Source organism: Neolamprologus brichardi, chromosome 7, assembly GCF_056152115.1.
Source record: "Neolamprologus brichardi isolate AB-2024 chromosome 7, ASM5615211v1, whole genome shotgun sequence".
Classification (NCBI taxonomy): Eukaryota; Metazoa; Chordata; class Actinopteri; order Cichliformes; family Cichlidae; genus Neolamprologus; species Neolamprologus brichardi.
In genome coordinates, this window is record NC_142110.1 from 38,158,260 (window position 1) to 38,176,139 (window position 17,880).

General features: G+C 39.6%; 1 protein-coding gene across 5 annotated transcripts in view; it reads right to left on the bottom strand.

Moving 5' to 3' along the window:
- Window positions 1-17,880, bottom strand: part of rxraa (retinoid X receptor, alpha a) — a 109,179-nt gene that overhangs the window by 38,472 nt on the left and 52,827 nt on the right. For all 5 annotated transcript variants that reach the window (XM_006795612.3, XM_006795610.3, XM_006795611.3 and 2 more), the window contains one exon: window positions 6,525-6,763. In XM_006795612.3, the coding sequence (XP_006795675.1) occupies window positions 6,525-6,763 (239 nt within the window). The remainder of the gene's footprint in view (window positions 1-6,524; window positions 6,764-17,880) is intronic.

Sequence of the window (17,880 nt, forward strand, 5' to 3'; positions counted from 1 at the left end):
ATTATATCTTTTATGTCTTTTATCAAATAACGCATAATCTGGCAGCAATTTAAAGACCATTTCAGTGTAAAACCACCAATAAATTTAGCAGTGTTTTGCAAGTCATTTAGTTATATTTCCATTTTCCACCATTTGGCGGGTAATATGATGACAAATCCAACTGCTTTTAAATGATGAGTCTTTTACTTGGGTAATAGTATTAGTGTCAGGCAACTGGATTCCCTTTTACTTTCCATGGCCGACAACAAGTAAACAAGTACTTTATTGATGACTGTTTCCGACTGATTAGCTCCCTAATCCTAAACAAGATGTTGGGTGATCAACACCAATTCTGCCAGAATGAGGTTTGATACTGAACATCTGACATTTGCAAGATTAAACTAATCTGTTTCAACACTCTTTTCATAGAAAATGTCAGCCTTGCCTTCTTTGTGTAACACATCTTTCACTTTTAGTTATGGATGCTGAAGAAAAGAATTTATTATAGGACTGTAAAGAGTTTATAAATATAAAATGACTAATATCTGTGCATGCCTTCAAGTTTTACAGGCGTCTGGGCAGTGACAAAAGTAGAATTAGTCATACAGAAAGTGTCATTACACTTCACAGACATACCACAGTGTACATGTCTGTCCACAGGCTGCATTGAGTTGCTGTAATATCACACCAGCAGATGTAATTAAAGCCCTGAAGGGATTATTTCAAGCTTTAAAATAAAAGTGTGCCCTCAAGGCATTCAAACGACAATGTCTAGAGCCTGCACTATGAGGCTGCACCGTGAAACTTAAGACTAATGTTAGCATTTCAATCCCTTATAGCTCCTACCTCCTAAATGGCCCAACTCTTGTGTGGCACGACACAAGCAGAACACACACAGGCCCAAGCTTTATCACATAATCCATCAGCTATTGAAGGCTTGTAAAATAAAAAGTTATGGAAAAAATAAGAAAAATAAGATCACTAATAAAAAGCAAACAAAGGAGAGGAGCTTTAACGTAACTCTTTGTCGAACTATTTTCTATAAAATCTGCATTCTCCCCATCAACACAATGTATTAATCATTTGCTTTAATTCCGTCAGAACTGCACTGCATCTTTACCTTTATAGTGCTATGGGAAAAAGTAAGCGCTAAATTGGTTTCAAAGTTTTCCTTAACACATCTAAGCTTTGATTGGCGTTAGAGAGCCTTGATTGCTCCCCTAAGACCTTACACACAGTTCTTTTCTACAGCCATGGAGCCATGATGTCATGCAAAGTCCATCAAAGACCACAGCAGTGGAAGGGACCTTTATTACTCCCACAGAGAAGGGGGTTAAGGTCCACCTCTCTCTCTCTTTCACTTGAATGTGCTGTGTTTCAGGCTCCTAGCAACACAAACGCCTAAACACGATGTGCTGAAAAGTGGCACATGACATCACAGCCGCCGCTCATTTATAATTTATGAAACGCATGTTCCATTTCTTGTAAAACATTTACACCTTTTTCACATTTGTGTTTTTGAGTCCAGAAACAGTCGTGCTTAATATGTATTTTGAAAGCCTTACTGTGAGACACTGGTCTGTTGTTGGTTTAGGATTTGCTGCTAGGTTTCAGTGGGAGGACAGAACCCAGAGGGGTACAGACTGGGTCTGGAAAATGGTAGCCAGCCATGGTTCTATGATAAAGAACCCCTTTTTCCCAACAGCCAGACAATTCTTCTCATTGTCACTGCAAGTGTGAACTGTGTTCCAACCACTGCCTATAATCCCTTCCATGTGTTTGGGTAGTTGCGGTGTCTGTGATCGAGGGACGGTCTGTCTTCTCAGTAAGTTCAAGCCTACAGACATAACCACTGATGAGTTTGATACTAAGAAGCACGACTACGGTTTGCCAACACACCCAGAGCATATAGCTCAAAAGATGTCTTGCAACCTCTCCCTTCACAGAACTCCAGAAAATATGAGTTGACAACCCTGGCAAAACCACGAAATAAAAGACAAAGTATGCATTTCAAATAACACACAATATCTTTTATGTATAGTATGTTTGCTGACAATGCATGGTCCTCTTCACACAGAAAAAAAGGAGAAAGAACATAACCGCAGTATGTCATTGTGTCTGGATGTTCGGGACAGAGCTGAAGGGGAAGTACTGTTGTTTAAGATGTAAGAACTGGCTGATAATAAAGGACTGTCTCTCTCTTTACATGTGGTTAGCTTTTTTCTGAGGATGTGAGACTCCTGAATGAATAGGACTTTTGTTCATCTTCTCCCAAGCTTTCATCATGTTTTCAATTAAACCTTTGATGTAGAGGGTAGTTAAACCTTGCTGCTTTTCATTTATACATTGTTTTTTATTGAAAAATATATAGTTTTTAGGGCAAAGTAGGTAAACCCGATTACCACCTGACCGTGCATGTCCATCTATAAATCTAATCTTTCTACTGGAAGATGCTGCTGAGTGCAGCTGATGGTCCAATAAGGTATTCTTGTGATTATTGTATTTTATAACACTACATATGCATGTATGATCATTAGAAAGAAAGTACAGTATATGCAGTTTGGTGTGTGTCCACGCCTGTGCATTGTGAGTCGTTAGCTTAGGCAGGGTCTCACACTGGTCTGGGCGGTTAAGTAGTGAAAAAGGCTGAGCTGTGACCTCGTTCCAGTTAACTGCTCCTGACAAAAGCAAGTCAGCCGAGTGTTAAGTGTAAGTGGCATATGCCGTCTGACTCAAATCACGTCTTATCAGATGTGCCGCGCCTCACGACCACAGGGCAGTGCCGCCATCTTTATGCTCTAAGCCACTGCACTTTCAAATCAAACCACTGTTCCCCACCTTTGCTGAGCAGCAGCAAGAAGCCTCAACAATCTCGGTTATGGAATCACTCATAGTTAACCGTTTACAAGACCACCTGTACAGTTTGGGTTTGGGTGGCATTCGAAATATGTAAAACACAGGTGTCAACAATAACATTTTTGTTTTTCCTTTTTTTTATTATTTAGCATTAATGAAATTAGATTTTTTTTTTAAGTTTTGCAATATAATGATAGTATGCAGATACGCCTTAAGTTAAGCATAATACTTGTGTGTATACTGCTTCTCTTAGATAGACTAATCAAAAAATGTCAGCCAAAATGCTATTTTTTCTTGTTATCTAAAGATATTTTAACATTACAAAAAATTTATTTTCATTATTTTTTGAATAATAAAGAAACAATGAAATCACACCAGTACGGTAACCTTCGGTTTGTTGGACGCATTTGCCCTCACATCAACTGTTTCAACAAATTAACCACTACAGCACTGTAAATACTATACCAGCTATAATTACTGTAAGTACAGTATTAAAACAGTTGGCACTAACTGAATCAGTTCTTACTTGTTCTTGACACAGCTACTAAACATGGTGGGATTGGCTGTGAGGCGGTACAAAAATAGCCCTGTATGCTGACACCACAGGATATTTTTCATGAATGCCATAATGTAAACATATTTTTATGTGTACACCTAAAAAGTTATGTCAAAACACTAAAGCACGTGTAAAAGATTCATTGAGACAGAGCAGTTTTTTCCCACAACCTGGTACACTGACAGTTGCTTCAGTATATTTCATGATTTACTTTAAATTTTTCAGGCATCTGATTGGTTTATGAGCTAACTGCTAACTAGCCTTTTTTGTTTCTCTGCTCAGTTGGTTGTTGTGTGGTCCTCAGTGTCATTCAGCTTTCTCAAGTCTCCTGTCCCACAATTGGACAAATTAAAAATCCACCATAGTCTAATATCAGCTCTCCACCCCCACACGTGTGCCTCACTATCATCACAATTTAAATCAGTGAAAAACATTGCAGGTTCAGCTGAACCCACCAAAGTGTTTTGCTAACTAAAAATTTCACCTGCAAATAAAGAATAGCCCTCCAGGACAGGAATGACAGTGCAGATGAAAGTGTTGGAATGATAAAGTGCCCAAGAATAAGAAGGAGAAGGGTGGGGAGAAGGACGAGGGGCTTTCTAGCAATGAAAGATTTTGGCTGCTTTCACAAAATGCTCCTAATCCACTCTAAACTCCATTACATGTGGGACACTTTCACTAAGAAGACACAGATAAGCTCAACAATAGCAAGGAGGGCCCATCCAAAAAAAAAAAAAAATCAACAAACATAAAGAAGGGCAGCAACCACATTTTGGGGGGAAACTATTTCAATTTTAGATATGGCACCAAACGGAAACTGGGCCACTGTATGCTTTGATGTCTCAATTGTGTGCGTGTGTGCGTTTAATAGCAAAGAAACCAAAGCTTATTGATGGAACAAAAATGACAGAGACAGAGAAAAGGGAGAAAATGGAGATGTTGTGACAGAGACAAGGATAGAACAAGACTAGGAAAGCGGACAGCCAAAGAAAAAGGATGGATGAATAGAAAGAGACGAGAGTAAGATATGGCAGGGAAAAAATATGCCTCAGATATAGAAGTAAGAGTGACAGAGCTAAACTAATGTGGAATCCCAGTTGAATAGGACTTGATTAACTGTGCCACAGGGTCAGAGCAGGGTCTCTGTCTGCTGGGGCCTGGCTTATGAAAATGATATGTGTGCATATATGTGTGAGTGTGCAAGTTTTGACTGTAATTTGCACTTTTGAAACATGTGACTGCAATTTGCAAGACATGATATACGTAAATGGTTTTTCTGGTTGGCTTAGGGCAGCTGCACTTCTCTGTGATCTGGAGGGGAGCACACAGAAAACCTCATGAATCCTAGGATGAAGGCTTTCTGGTTTCTTAGAGTATGAAAAATGTAGGATTAATGCATGTTCATTTTGCCCTAAACACACTACAGCTTCTTGCTACGAGGCTTTTTTTTCTTGATCTTGTGTAATAAATACAGTCCACACCTCACATTTACAGAGATCTGCTTTTGCCCCTCGCTAAAAATGGACAGCTGCAAAACTTTTGGTCAACAATATCTATATAGAAGAATTAAGAGTCGTAAAAGGTTTCAGTAGGTAAAACTGTGGAAGGGCCATTAACTTAAATTTTTGCCTTTTGTAAGTGCCTCTTGTTGGCCCCAACAAAACAACCAGCTACTAGTAACTCACTTTTTTCCTCATTTATTTCTTTGTTTTTAATTTGAATTACAATTATAGAATATATGAATTCCACTTTATGGATATTGGATATATGGTAATGCATATTTAATTTCCTTCATCACATTTCTTCCAAAAATAGCTAACTTTAAAAAACATTTGTTAAAACGCACAATAATAAAATTACAAAGTAACTTAATGCATTTTGGAGTAACATCATATTTAAATATATATATGGGGAAACAGGTGGAATTGGTTCTATTAATGTTGTAAATTTGCAATATTGTACTTTGCCTAAAATAAAAAAGCAACCCATGATGTGCATGACTCTCAAACCTCAAATGAAAATGTAATTAAAACTAATGAAAATCAGAATTTGGTCTATAATGAGAGATTACATCAATCTATAGCGCAAAAAAACTGTCAGTTCTTTATTAAAACACAATATATAGACAGCAGTCTAAGTTCTCCAAACCTTTTTCTTTGTTTTGATACAAAAATAAACCACACTGTCCCTGCAGTGGTTCTACTGACATTTTGCAGACAACACACCTGTTGACCATTTTGGATGTGAAAATCCTGCTGACAGTGTAAGATGTAGTGAATAAGGTTCCAGTCACACCTGGCTTACAGACTGATCAGTGACCACCTAGAAACCGCTCACCGTGAGGGATAATTTAGCACTCCCTGACCACTTGTAAGTTGCTGAAGGTTGATCAAAAGTTGCTGGGAAGATAAGACCTGCATATTGCTTTCGCCTATAATTTGAATGAAAGTGATGGATCTGTCTACAAACACCGTCCAAGCTCTCCAAGCTGTACTGAAACTTTGTAAAGTGTGACATAAACCAGAAACAAAGACCATTTGCCTTCAAACCAAAAGTTTTGAAACACGCTGGCATAACTTCACAACCCGTTCTTTCGCACTTTCTTAGTAATACTGCTGCTTGGCCAATATTTGGCAAGCTTTTGCAAACAAACATGAGAAACTACAGACATTCATGGAACTCTGCTAGCAATTAAAGCTATGGGTAGGAGGTCTTCGGTCCAGCATCTTCTCTGTGACCAAATTCATCCAGCCAGTTCCAGAATCAGAATCAGAAAGACTTTATTTATTCCCAAGGGGCAATTAACAGTAGTGGTTCCTTTCTAGTCGGGGAATAAATATATTTTTTGCTAACAACAAATCACATGAGAAACTTCATTACCCCATCTGGGGACATCTCCCCACAGTTTGTCAGATTTATAAACCTTTGGGTTAACCACGAGAGTTCCAGGTTTAAACTATTTCAGGTATCAGAAAGTGCAACCAACAGCTATGGCTGTGAGTATGAAAGAAATATATATTTTGGTTTATCAGAAAGTGAGCAGATAACTTGTTGTCAGTATGCTTACTACTCTCTATATAATCATCCTTAAAATGTATACTTTTAAAAGTGTGAGTCTCTTAACAGGCCTCACCTGGGGGCTAACGCTAGGACCGTAGCCCATGCCAGGCGAGTTCATGGAGTGAGGGCCCATGGGTGAGCTGATGACAGAGAAGGGTGAAGCCAGGCCATTCATTGGAGAGCTCAGCGTACTGATGGGAGAGTGGAGAGGGCCTGAGGGCCCCATGGACGTTGGGCTGAGTAGAGATGGGTGCATTCCACGGTGGGAGGTTGGAGACCCCAAGGGCGAAGAGGTCACCTGGCCTGATGAATCTGTTCAGGAAAAAAAAAGAAAGATTACACATTTTATCTTGAAGATTCCAATGAGCAAAGAAAATCACTGATAATAAACACAGGTAATTCTTGCCATCCCGTCATATTTTCTTATGATAATAAGGTCTTTTGATTTTGCCTTCATAAGATTTTCAAATCAAAATGAGACAGGAAAAATCTGATGCAAGGCTTCGCAATTTGGACCAAAAAGCCACTTTGATAACTAAGTTTTGAATAAACACTCAGATTTCTTCAAAACAACGCTCTCACACTTGGTTTCTTCCAGCCAGGGTCGTTGGCACCGCAAGGCTAGCACATCTGGTAAAGTGTGAAGGCAGTTCTTTAATGTGAGTGCTGTGCAGGAAAATGGACAATTCAGCAAAAAACACTTAAGACAATTAAATCCAACAATCACCAACAGTGGAAAAACCACAAAGTCAGCGGCTGAAGGGTTGTGGGTATGGGCAGAATGTCATGAAAAGCTTGTGTACATGAAGCGGGTGTTGGTTTTCTTTACTCGACTGTTTTTCTCCACCATCATTTTTGATGGATTAACATATCCTGAGAAACTTCAAAGTAATGTACCAACCATAAATGGACATAGTTTCCAGGTCTGAAAAGCGAAGCCAGCGTAGAAGTGCCTTAAACTCATGCAGTTCCAAAAAAGACTTGTGGTTGCTTAGAAGTGTATGGAAAGTGACATTCGGCTTTCTTAATCTGCAACTTCATTAAACACTTTCCTGATGAGCCTCACCTGCTAGTCTCAGGTCAAACTGAACAGAGGATTAAATCCATTTGTTAAACTGTGGTCCTTCTAAGAGTCACAAAGGAGAATAATCCAGGAAAGGCTTGCTAGCTAATGATTTGTAAACCATAAATCATTAGCCAGCGAGTGCACAGTTTCACAATCTCATTCATCCCTAAGTCACCACATCTGGTTTCCAAGATGGCTATGGCCAAAAAGCTGAAATCACAGATTTAAGTGGGACTTCACAAACCAGTAGGTGATGTCCTGGTGGCAAGATACCCCTTTTATACTGTCTATGGTCTCCTCTTTAACAGTCAATCCTGTTCTCAGCTATGTGTATAATGCTTAACACAAAGAGCAGAGCAGACAGTGAAGTAAAGGCAAACGTAGATATACAATGAAACTGAGACAAAGGAAAGAAACAAGTATGACATTAAAAGAAATAAAAGAGAGTAGAGACTTTTGGATATGGGGGGCCATGGATGTGGTAAACACTTAAAAAGACTGTATAACTTTACAAAGCAGTTCTGCTGCTCTCTCACAGACTGCTTCGTTCTGGTAAACTGAAGTCCTTCCTTGAGGCATCTACGAGGTCAGGGATATACACTGGATTTATATTGCATATAGCTTATGAATGGGGTAGTAGTGGGCTCAGGAAAATGACAAGCATGACCTTGCACCACAGCTGAGGAGAATCCTGCAGTGACTGAGACTGAAGTCAGAATGATAAGGATAAGGTCATGTGTACAAAAAGCTCATCTGCGCTCACAGCCCCCCCCCCACCATCAGAGCTCTTTATCGTGACTGAGCTTTCCATCTTTCCATCAGCTGTCAACAGAGAAGATATGAGACAGGCGAGAACATTAGCAAAGAAGTACTGATATACTGTGTTATGTCACTGAGACTTTGGCAACTTTGTTGTATGTGTACTGATAACAAACCTCCTGTCTCAACTTTCAACACTGCAGTTCAGTCTTGCATACTTTCCATTTATGACTGAGACTGCCTTTGCTTCCATCATTCTTTTTTATAATCTCACATCCATTGACCCCATTTTTATTCATTAAATGTCCCACAAAGGGACAGACCGTTAAGACACACCAGCTTTTTGAACATAAATGTATTTATAGACATTATAATTTGTCAAACAACAGTGGCCTTATCAGTAACTGATTCACATAATTAGTTTTGCAAGCAAAATGCTGAATAATTAAATGTTGCAAAAATGTCCATGAATAATAATAATAATAACAATAATAATAATAATAGTGACATATCTCAGTGTCTCCAAAGACATTCCCTCCTTTTTGTATTTTAACTTACAACAATTCCTCAATCCATTTTTATAGCTGGCATTAGAGAGCTGAGGTTCACATCAGTTTCTCTGTTGTCCTTAAATACCCTCCCCTATTTTGACACTGCAAGTTCACTCTGTCTGCTCTCTGCAGTGGGAGCATAGACACATGTTATGTAATGAGTTGGAGTGTGGCCTGTCTATCACGCTCCCACATTTTGTACGTGACCAGGTTCCTCTATTTTCTGCACAGTGGAAAAAAGCAGATAGTTAAACTAGTTAAGAGCAGAGATTAGCAACTTTAGTTTCTTTTAGGAATTCTCCCCATCCTTTTTATTGCTACGTAGCCAAAGTAACAGCCATACAAACTCAAATTGTTTAAAAAAAATGCTACAAAATACATTTGCAGGAGCACTGGTTTTAGCAGCACTCTGCACTGAGTACCAGTGCAGTTTTCAGCTGAGTCAAACCAAATACTTCCTGCACATCTTGCTTGACTCAAAAGAACTTCCTGTTAGAAACGACACACACACACACCCACACCCACACTGAAACACCCTATCCTTTGGAAAATAAACAAACAGCCTTGTTAAAAAAAAGGGGCTAATAACAGCTCTGTATCTAGCTATGTTACTTCAGTGTTGGATCCCATGACTGATACTTCTTGAGCTTCTATCTAATGGTTAGATTTTTTCCTCCAAAAATATGTGCCCACACACACATAGCTCCAAAATAAATAAATAAATAAATAGCTAGCTAGCGCTTTTGCAGTCAGCAATTCCCATAACCCAACTGGGTTTCAATTCAAGCAGATAAAACGAGTGGCGGTATTAGAGTTGCCAATCTGCCATTGTAGCTCTCAGTGGGGGTGGAGGGTAGGGGAGAGTGGGACTCAGCAAACAGAATCCCAGCAAGGCCCCACCTAGAGGGGGGATGACAGAGACAGGCTGGGAGGTAGATCCGCCTGTTATGTCTCTTTTTTCCCCTCCCATTCATTCTTTATGTCCCTCTTTCTTCCGACAGCTTTTGGAGAAGAGGAAAATCCAAAGCAGAACACTTTCCCCCTCTAATGTTCCCCCTCTTTATGACCAAGCAGCAAACCATGTGGTCACACTGGATTGTATGTGGATGGTCTTGTTTGGACAAAGCTCCCAGAACATAAAGATTTCTCAATGCGAAATATCTGTGTGTGCGTTTGAGTGTACAGTATGCGTGTGTATGTTTACTCCTGTTGGAGTTGGGTTGCCAGTGTAGGATTACAGCAGGATGAAAAGGACTCTGTCCTAATCCTCCCCGGAGAGGAAAGCAGAAGAGAAAATTAGGGTAGAGGAGACAAGGAAAGAAAGGATAAGGAAACAAATAGTGGTTGTAAGGACAGAAGAGTGGAGAAGAAAAAAAACGCAGGAAGGAAGATCCAATGAGAGAAGGGGAATCAAGAAGAAACAAAACAAGAAGAATGACAGAGAAGAAAGGAAAGAAATGACTAGACTGGACAAGAAAAGTAAGCAAGGAGCAAGATGGAAATAAGGTTCCTCTGTACATACACAAGACATGTGCATTTAGGTTTAAATTAAGCTTTGCCAAGTTCTCCTTTGAGATAAAGTCCCAGCTCATACAACAAGATCTCAAATAATTATTATTACTATAAATATTGTCATGTGGATACAAAAATACAACTCAAAGAATCTCTGTTAAATCTTCAACCAACACTTTGACTTTAAGCCCTACTAATCAAGGAAAAAGAATTGGAGAAAAAAAAAAGGGGGGGGGGGGGGCAGCATAGCCACTCCTGCGTTTCTTCATATAGCCAATTCCATCTTAACCTGTTAAACTTGAAATGGGAATATGCTTCATGAGCAGTCTTGGAAAAACAACCTCTGGCAGCCGTTTGCACTGTATGCAAGATATGAAATAAACCTGTTCAAAAGATAAGAGTGACTGAAAAGCCAATCACTGAAAAAGGGCAGGGCAGGTAAGAGCAAAAATAAAAATTAAGATAAGATAAGATAAAACTTTATTGATCCCACGACGGGGAAATTTTTGCGTTACCTCAGCTCAGGTACAGATATCAGAAGGAAATACAAATAAATACAAACAATAAAAAAATAAGTGAGATAATACATTATATACAACGGTAGCATACACAGTATGTGATTATGGATATGGTTGTGGAACTATGCAAGACATAAACTATATAGCTTAACATAACTATTGTACCACTACTATTCCTATAGACATGTACACACACACACATGTACACACTAAATATACATATGTATACATATACATACATATATACCTGCACATGTCCATACACATAGAAGGTCCGTTATGCATGAAGTGGTGACCGTGGATGTTCACAGTGTCCAGTGAGCATCGTGATTGAGGAGTTATAGAGTCTAACTGCTGTTGGGATGAATGATCTGCGAAAGCGCTCCTTCCTGCAGCGAGTGTGTTTCAGTCTCTGACTAAAGGAGCTGCTCAGCACACTCACAAGCTCATGCAGTGAGTATGTGAGTGTGAAGCATACTGAAGCATTCGCGAAATGAGTGGCAGCTGTCCAGGTTCTCTTAGCGTCAACTTAGAAAAAAGGGTGACTCACAGCTGAAAGCCACTTAGAGCGTTGCCGTCTGCAGGCTCTCCCTGTCAATTTGTCAAAATCGCCGGGCACACAAAAACAAGTGACAGCAACAAATAAGCAAATTACAGCTTGTTTTGCTGACAGAGACAAAGTTCTCCACTTATCACCTCTCCACTCCATTCAAAAGTCTCCTACATCTAAACAATGCCTCCCTCCCTTTAGCTTTCCTTTCTTGCTCTTTTGTTCTACTGTTGAGTGTTATTACAAGGGGGAAATTTTGCCAGTTTATTATCTAGCTGTTACTCACTTGTGTGTTTAAAGATGATAAACGGACGAGAATCAGATAAGAAGAGATAATGAGATGACAGATCAATGCAAAAACAGGAACATGTTGGAAACAACCTGTTTACATTTTTTCTGACAGGTGAGCTGCTGCAGTTGTGATTAATGACCACCCTCTCTCCAGAAAAAAAATGACACCATCTGTTATCTGCACAACAGCACTGGTGTAAACAGTACAAAGAATTTCTGGTCTGTACAGGATTAAAGTGAGTGGGATGTTAAAAGGGGTGCGATTTAACTGGCGCGGAGATGGGTTTGGTTGCTAGCACACGCTAGACAGCATATTTTATTCATTCATGTAAGCTAACAAATTGTTTTGTAATTGTAGACAGCAGGGGCAAAATCCCATTCATATAGTCTCATTCTAACAGTCAATATTTTAATTTAATCACCTTTACTTCCATAAATTTAACCACTCCTACTCCTACTCTGGAGAAATCTATAACTTATATTGCACCATACGAAGTTGCGCTTAAATTTTGGATGGTTGCTCCATTTGCTGGTAGTTGAAATCATGTCTCAGGATTTCTTTATATTTGAATACCTGTACCTCTAACCATGTGGACCTGTTTGGAACTGTTCAGAGCACCTTGTTCAATTCATGCCACGAAGAGATAAGCCGGTTCTAAATGGTAAAAGGGGGATTAACACAGTGCTAGCAAGGTTTACCTGATAAAACATCTGATGAGTTTACTTGTCTACGTTGTGTGTACAGCTTGGATTTAAACATTTTCAAAGCATCTCAAACAACATGCTGGATCAGTCTGCTTGTTAGCATTAAAGTAAAACAATCAAAGAGGAAAAAAACCCTCGCCGTTCAATTTTCAGCAGCTGATGCACATAAGAACTTGTGACAACATGAAAAGATAAGCAACCACTGTTCTCACATAAAGACTACAAATAACTCAGCTGCCTTCAGAACTAACACCGTTGGTTGCATTCCCTAACGAGCCCATGAGATTGTGTTGCCCCTGCCACCAGCATGGATGATGCATTATAGATAGAAAGTGCACCACTATAGTCTGAACAATCCTGAGAGCCGATGAAAAGTGTGTCTTTCCTTTCTTTAGACTGCTGTCTCACAAATGACTTCTCTGGCTTCATATGCTTGTCCTCTCAGCGTCTCATTCACCTTACTTCGGAACAACCTGTTTTGTCTAACCTTTTTAAAAACACATTCACAATCATAGCCATGTGCCTATACAGAGGCAGACAGATGCTCATTTTTCATTCCATGCCTAACTCTGCTCCTCTATTATTCATCTACTAGTGCCACAGTGGAGATTTAGTATAACGCAAGGGCGTGGGATGCTACAAAAACAGAAAGCGAGAACAGATAAATCTCAGTAAATCACATACTTTATGTCCAGTTGCCTTTTAGCTATTAAATCTCCTGAATCATCATCAACAGAATTGACTGTCAGTAGGAAAAAATCATAATGCTCTCTCTTTCTGTGTTTGTGCATACACCACTGCCAATTTTAGTTTAATACCTCTATAGCTTGTGTCCAATCCCATATTCTCTGAAGACTTTGTTCAGTCTTTCAGTGCAGAACAAAATGCAAAAACAAACAAAAAAAATATCCAAATGGGCTTGATGTTGATCCTTTGCACAGACGACGTGCTTTCTATACTAACCGTGATTGGCTATGGCTAAGTTGGGGAATGATGGCATAGGTGAGAGACCGGCCAGGAAAAAAATGATCATTTTACAGACCGACTTTGCAATAAACAAAGCAGTTATGAGTCACTTGCACCTACACTGTGACACTTTAGTAAACTGCAGCTCCAAAGAAAAAACTGGATAAAAGGGTGGCATGTCAACAATAACACGGGCCCCGTTTTTAATGCACCCCTCCACCCCACACCTTCTGTTGATTTGAGGCACCGAGCAATATTTTTTTCCCTTTTTCTTTCTTTTTTTAAAATTCTTCGGAACAACGTTTTAGGACATCGTCTAGGTGAGTCACTTTTGAAAAGTACAGAGCGCAGCCGGAATGAAACACTAGTCATTAGCATTTCTCCGGATGTGTTCAGGAAGAAGAGTGAAGAGGGAAAAAGAGATTCAACTAAATAACCCAGGAGATTCAGTGGGCTGTGGAAAAAAAAACAGAGCCCAAAATAACATGGGAGTTGGTATTACGGTTTCATTTTTAGAGTTTTTACTGCTGATGTCTCTATCGCCATGACGACAGCGGGCTGATATTTTTCTCAGTCTTCCTTTGTGTATGCGCTTCAAAAACTAGATCATTATTCATTGTTCTTTTTTATCCATTAAGCTTGACACTTTCTGTGTGTGCGCATGTGTGCTCATTAATTGGGAAATGTCTGTCTACTGTTTTCCACTACATAAACAGACTAATCTGGTGCCCTCAGTTATGTCCAAAGTGTAAATATCTGAGTCTGATATGTTTACTCTGTAGATAGGAGAGAGGAAGTGTGGCTCTGTGTGTGTGTGTGTGTGTGAGGGAGGGTGTGTGTGTGAGGGTGTGTATGTTTATTGTGTGTAAAAGATGGTGTACGGAGCGAGCTTGTGATTGGCTGATGAAATATCAACTGGTTATGCATAGAATCGGCACACACTACTAAAAAGAAGGTTTTGTTTTACAAACTTATTATGTTCATAAAATTTCTGAAATTTGGACGAAAAAAAAAATCCTATTCGCATTTTCCACTAGTAAACAACCTGTTCTGGCTCTGGAGCATAAAAAATCTGAAAACTTCTGTTTGCAATGATGCAAAAAATGTGGATAAGCGAGGAATTTTCATATATCTAATAAAAATGTAAGTAAGCAAGTAATTTAAGCTATAAATAAAAGCACTAGCTGTTCATATAGCACTGTGGCGTGGTGGTTAACACTGTTGCTTCACATCAAGAAGGTCCTCGGTCTAAAACAGCATACTCCAGCTTCCTCCGACAGTCCAAAGATGTGGACTTAGATTAATTAGTGATTCTAAATTGCCCAACAATGTGAATGGTTGTCTGTCTCTCTCTATTAGCCCCACGACAGGCTGGTGACTTGGTGTGCCCGCCTCTCACCGTAGGGCAGTTGGGATAAGCTCCACCAATCATTAGTTATTATTAATCTCTGACTCTCTTTCACAGTGTGTCTTTTCCTCTGTCTTCCTTCCTTCACCTCCAACCAGTTTCGGAACATGGCCGCCCCTCCCTGAGCCTGGTTCTGCTGGAAGTTTCTTCTTGTTAAAAGGAAGGTTTTCCTTTCCACTGTCACCAAGTGCTTGCTCAAAGGGGACCTTTTGATTGTTGCTGTTTTCTCTCTATTAGGGGCGACCGTGGTTCAGGGGGTTGGGAAGCTCATCTGTACCCGGAAGGTCGCCGGTTCGATCCCCCAGCTCTCTCTGTCCTGGTCGTTGTGTCCTTGGGCAAGACACTTTACCCTACTGGTGTTGGCCAGAGGGGCCGATGGCGCGATATGGTCAGTCTGCCCCAGGGCAGCTGTGGTTACAACTGTGGTCTGCCTGCACCAGTGTGTGAATGTGAGAATGAATGAATAGTGGAATTGTAAAGTGCTTTGGGTGCCTAGAAAAGCGCTATATAAATGCAATCCATAATTATTATTCTAACGTCTTCACCATAAATATCAATATAAAGCTCCTTCAGGCAAATGTTGTTATTATTTGGCGCCATATATATAAAAGGGAAGTAGAAGAGAACGTTAACTAAATAATCACTGGTGAAACTGCCTAACAAATAGTTAGTCATTATATTGTAGCTAATTGAAGCAGATTTTTAAAAATATTACTTATTTTCAAATACCAAATATTTTACCCTGAAATAAACCCTCTTTCTTCTGTTGATGTGAACTTCTACAGGTACTTGACCTTGTGTTTTCCAGTGGGATTGATGCAATAAATGAGTCAATAAATAATAACAGAATTTATGTATTATGCACTTCTTGTAAATCTTAGTGCAAAGCTTTTTAAGCCTTTATGACTTTCTCACACACGCCTGCGTGTTACTTCTTTAACGCTGTCTTACTTTTAGAAACGAGTGGTTGCAGACAAAAGAATGTTATCAGCATCTCTGCTGACTATGAATTTAGAAAGGTGTATTATAGGCTCATTAAATGGGTTTTTGTTCTTAGTCCTTTGTTTCCTGTGGTCTTTGTGCTCATTATACTCCTTGCACAATTAACACTATGCTACAAGATAAAACAAAATACCATGTTTACATGTTTTTGTCATCTCAGTTTTTATTAGTTAAGTCCTCCATCCTCAATACAGTAAGTGAGGATTGAGGACAGTGCAAGAAGCCACATGGTGATCAAGGAGCTAGACGCTATGATCAGACAGCCCAGCTGCAACTATACCTCGATCTTTATGACAGTGCTAATCAAAAGTATCCAGACTCTCTTTATACTGTCTGTTTAAGCCCATATCTGCTGGGATTCATGAACCAACTTGTAGATTAAACAAGAGAGTGTAGGAGCAACAGATAAAGGCCTTAATGTGGGATAAGTGGCAGAAAAGAACCAAAACAGGCCACCCATAATTTCACAGTAGGTGGGCTGCTAACAGCCATCATTTGATACACTGTGTTGATATAACCCGCTTCTTTTTGCCTGCTGAAACAACTGCCCTCATTAAAGACTTAATTCTCTCCCTCCCACCTCCCTTTTACTCTTTTCTGTCTCTCAAAGGCTTTATTTTCCTCCCATTTCAGTTCATTTCCCTGATAGCATGTGGATAAAAGAGCCAGCTCCTAGGGCATGCTGGTGCCCTCAGTGACTCTTAAGTGTCTGAAGAGGCCATGAAGCTGTGGCTAGATGTGGCTAGGTGCCAGCTAAGCCACAGATTACTGGCACTATTGCTAACAGTGCCCCGGCTGCCAACACTATGATCTGCTGTTATGGCCTAATTGTTCTTGTTAGCTCTAAGGTGATATACCATGTCTCCCTGGGAGCTCCACGCAGAGCACCAACCAGCTCGTGCACATGATACAGTTGACTGAGGTTGGGCCAGATTCTTATGTACAGATCATTTCACACACTGCTTGTAACTTTCTGGTCGAACCTTTAAACAAGGCAGATCTGAAGAGTTTGAAGCAAAGCCAAATGCAACTGGTTGAACAACCTGAGAAATTACAAAAGGAAATGTGAGCATCAAATTTAGTTTAACATATTTCTCACTGGGTAAAGACACACTTTAGAAACCTTGCTCCATGCTTAGAGCCTCATGTGAATGCCACTCACCCTGGTGACTGAGCGCACTTGGAAAGTTGAAAAGTGTTTTCTTTAACCTACTAATCACCAAGCTTATCCTTCCCATATTGCTTTATTTAAGTATGGAATTAATTGGTGGCTGTTTGTCAACTGCACTGTAAATTCGGTCATGCTCAGTGATTTGCTAGAATGAGAAGGGAAGGCTTTCTTTGTAACGTGTCTTCAACTAGGGTCATACAGACACCATAAAGCTTTAACCCAAGAAATTCTGAAAAATCAACAGCAACCAGCACCCTCAATTTAATGTAATCTCGCCAATATCCTGAGGAAGCAAATCCAGATGTTTTATTATTCATTGTCTATAAGTTAGAAATGTAAACAACTGCTATACAAAGACCAAAAAAAGCAACAAAAGATTTGCACACACAAATACACAAGACTTCATAGGATTATCTACAATTCCATAATCCATATTAGCACCCCAAAGTAAAGTAATACTTCTCCATCCCTACTCCAATGACTATGAAGGATGAAACGTTTTGAATGTTAAAGGGGTTACTTTGTTCTGTTTTTAATGATCCTGCACAAGTGCAGGATCATTAATATCTAACCTGGCTGCAAAACTGCTCAAGGTACATACAGATATGGGACTATTAGCTGGTTACGGATTATAATTTGATGATTAAATATTGAGCTGAAGTTAGTATTGTATTTGCTTTACTTGAAGAAAGTCAAACACACTCGAAGTACTACCTATAGTAGGTAGCTTTATTTACACACCAAATTCATTTACACACATTTCTCACTGTGAGGAGAAAACTAGTACACCAAGAGATAGTGAAGAGGGCAACAAATGGAGTAAAAAGGCCAAAGGCACAAAGAATGAAAGCAACATAGCTACTGTGAAGGAAATGTACTCAACAAATGAATGACAGCCAGCATAGTGAATATATCTCACTTGCTGTGCTT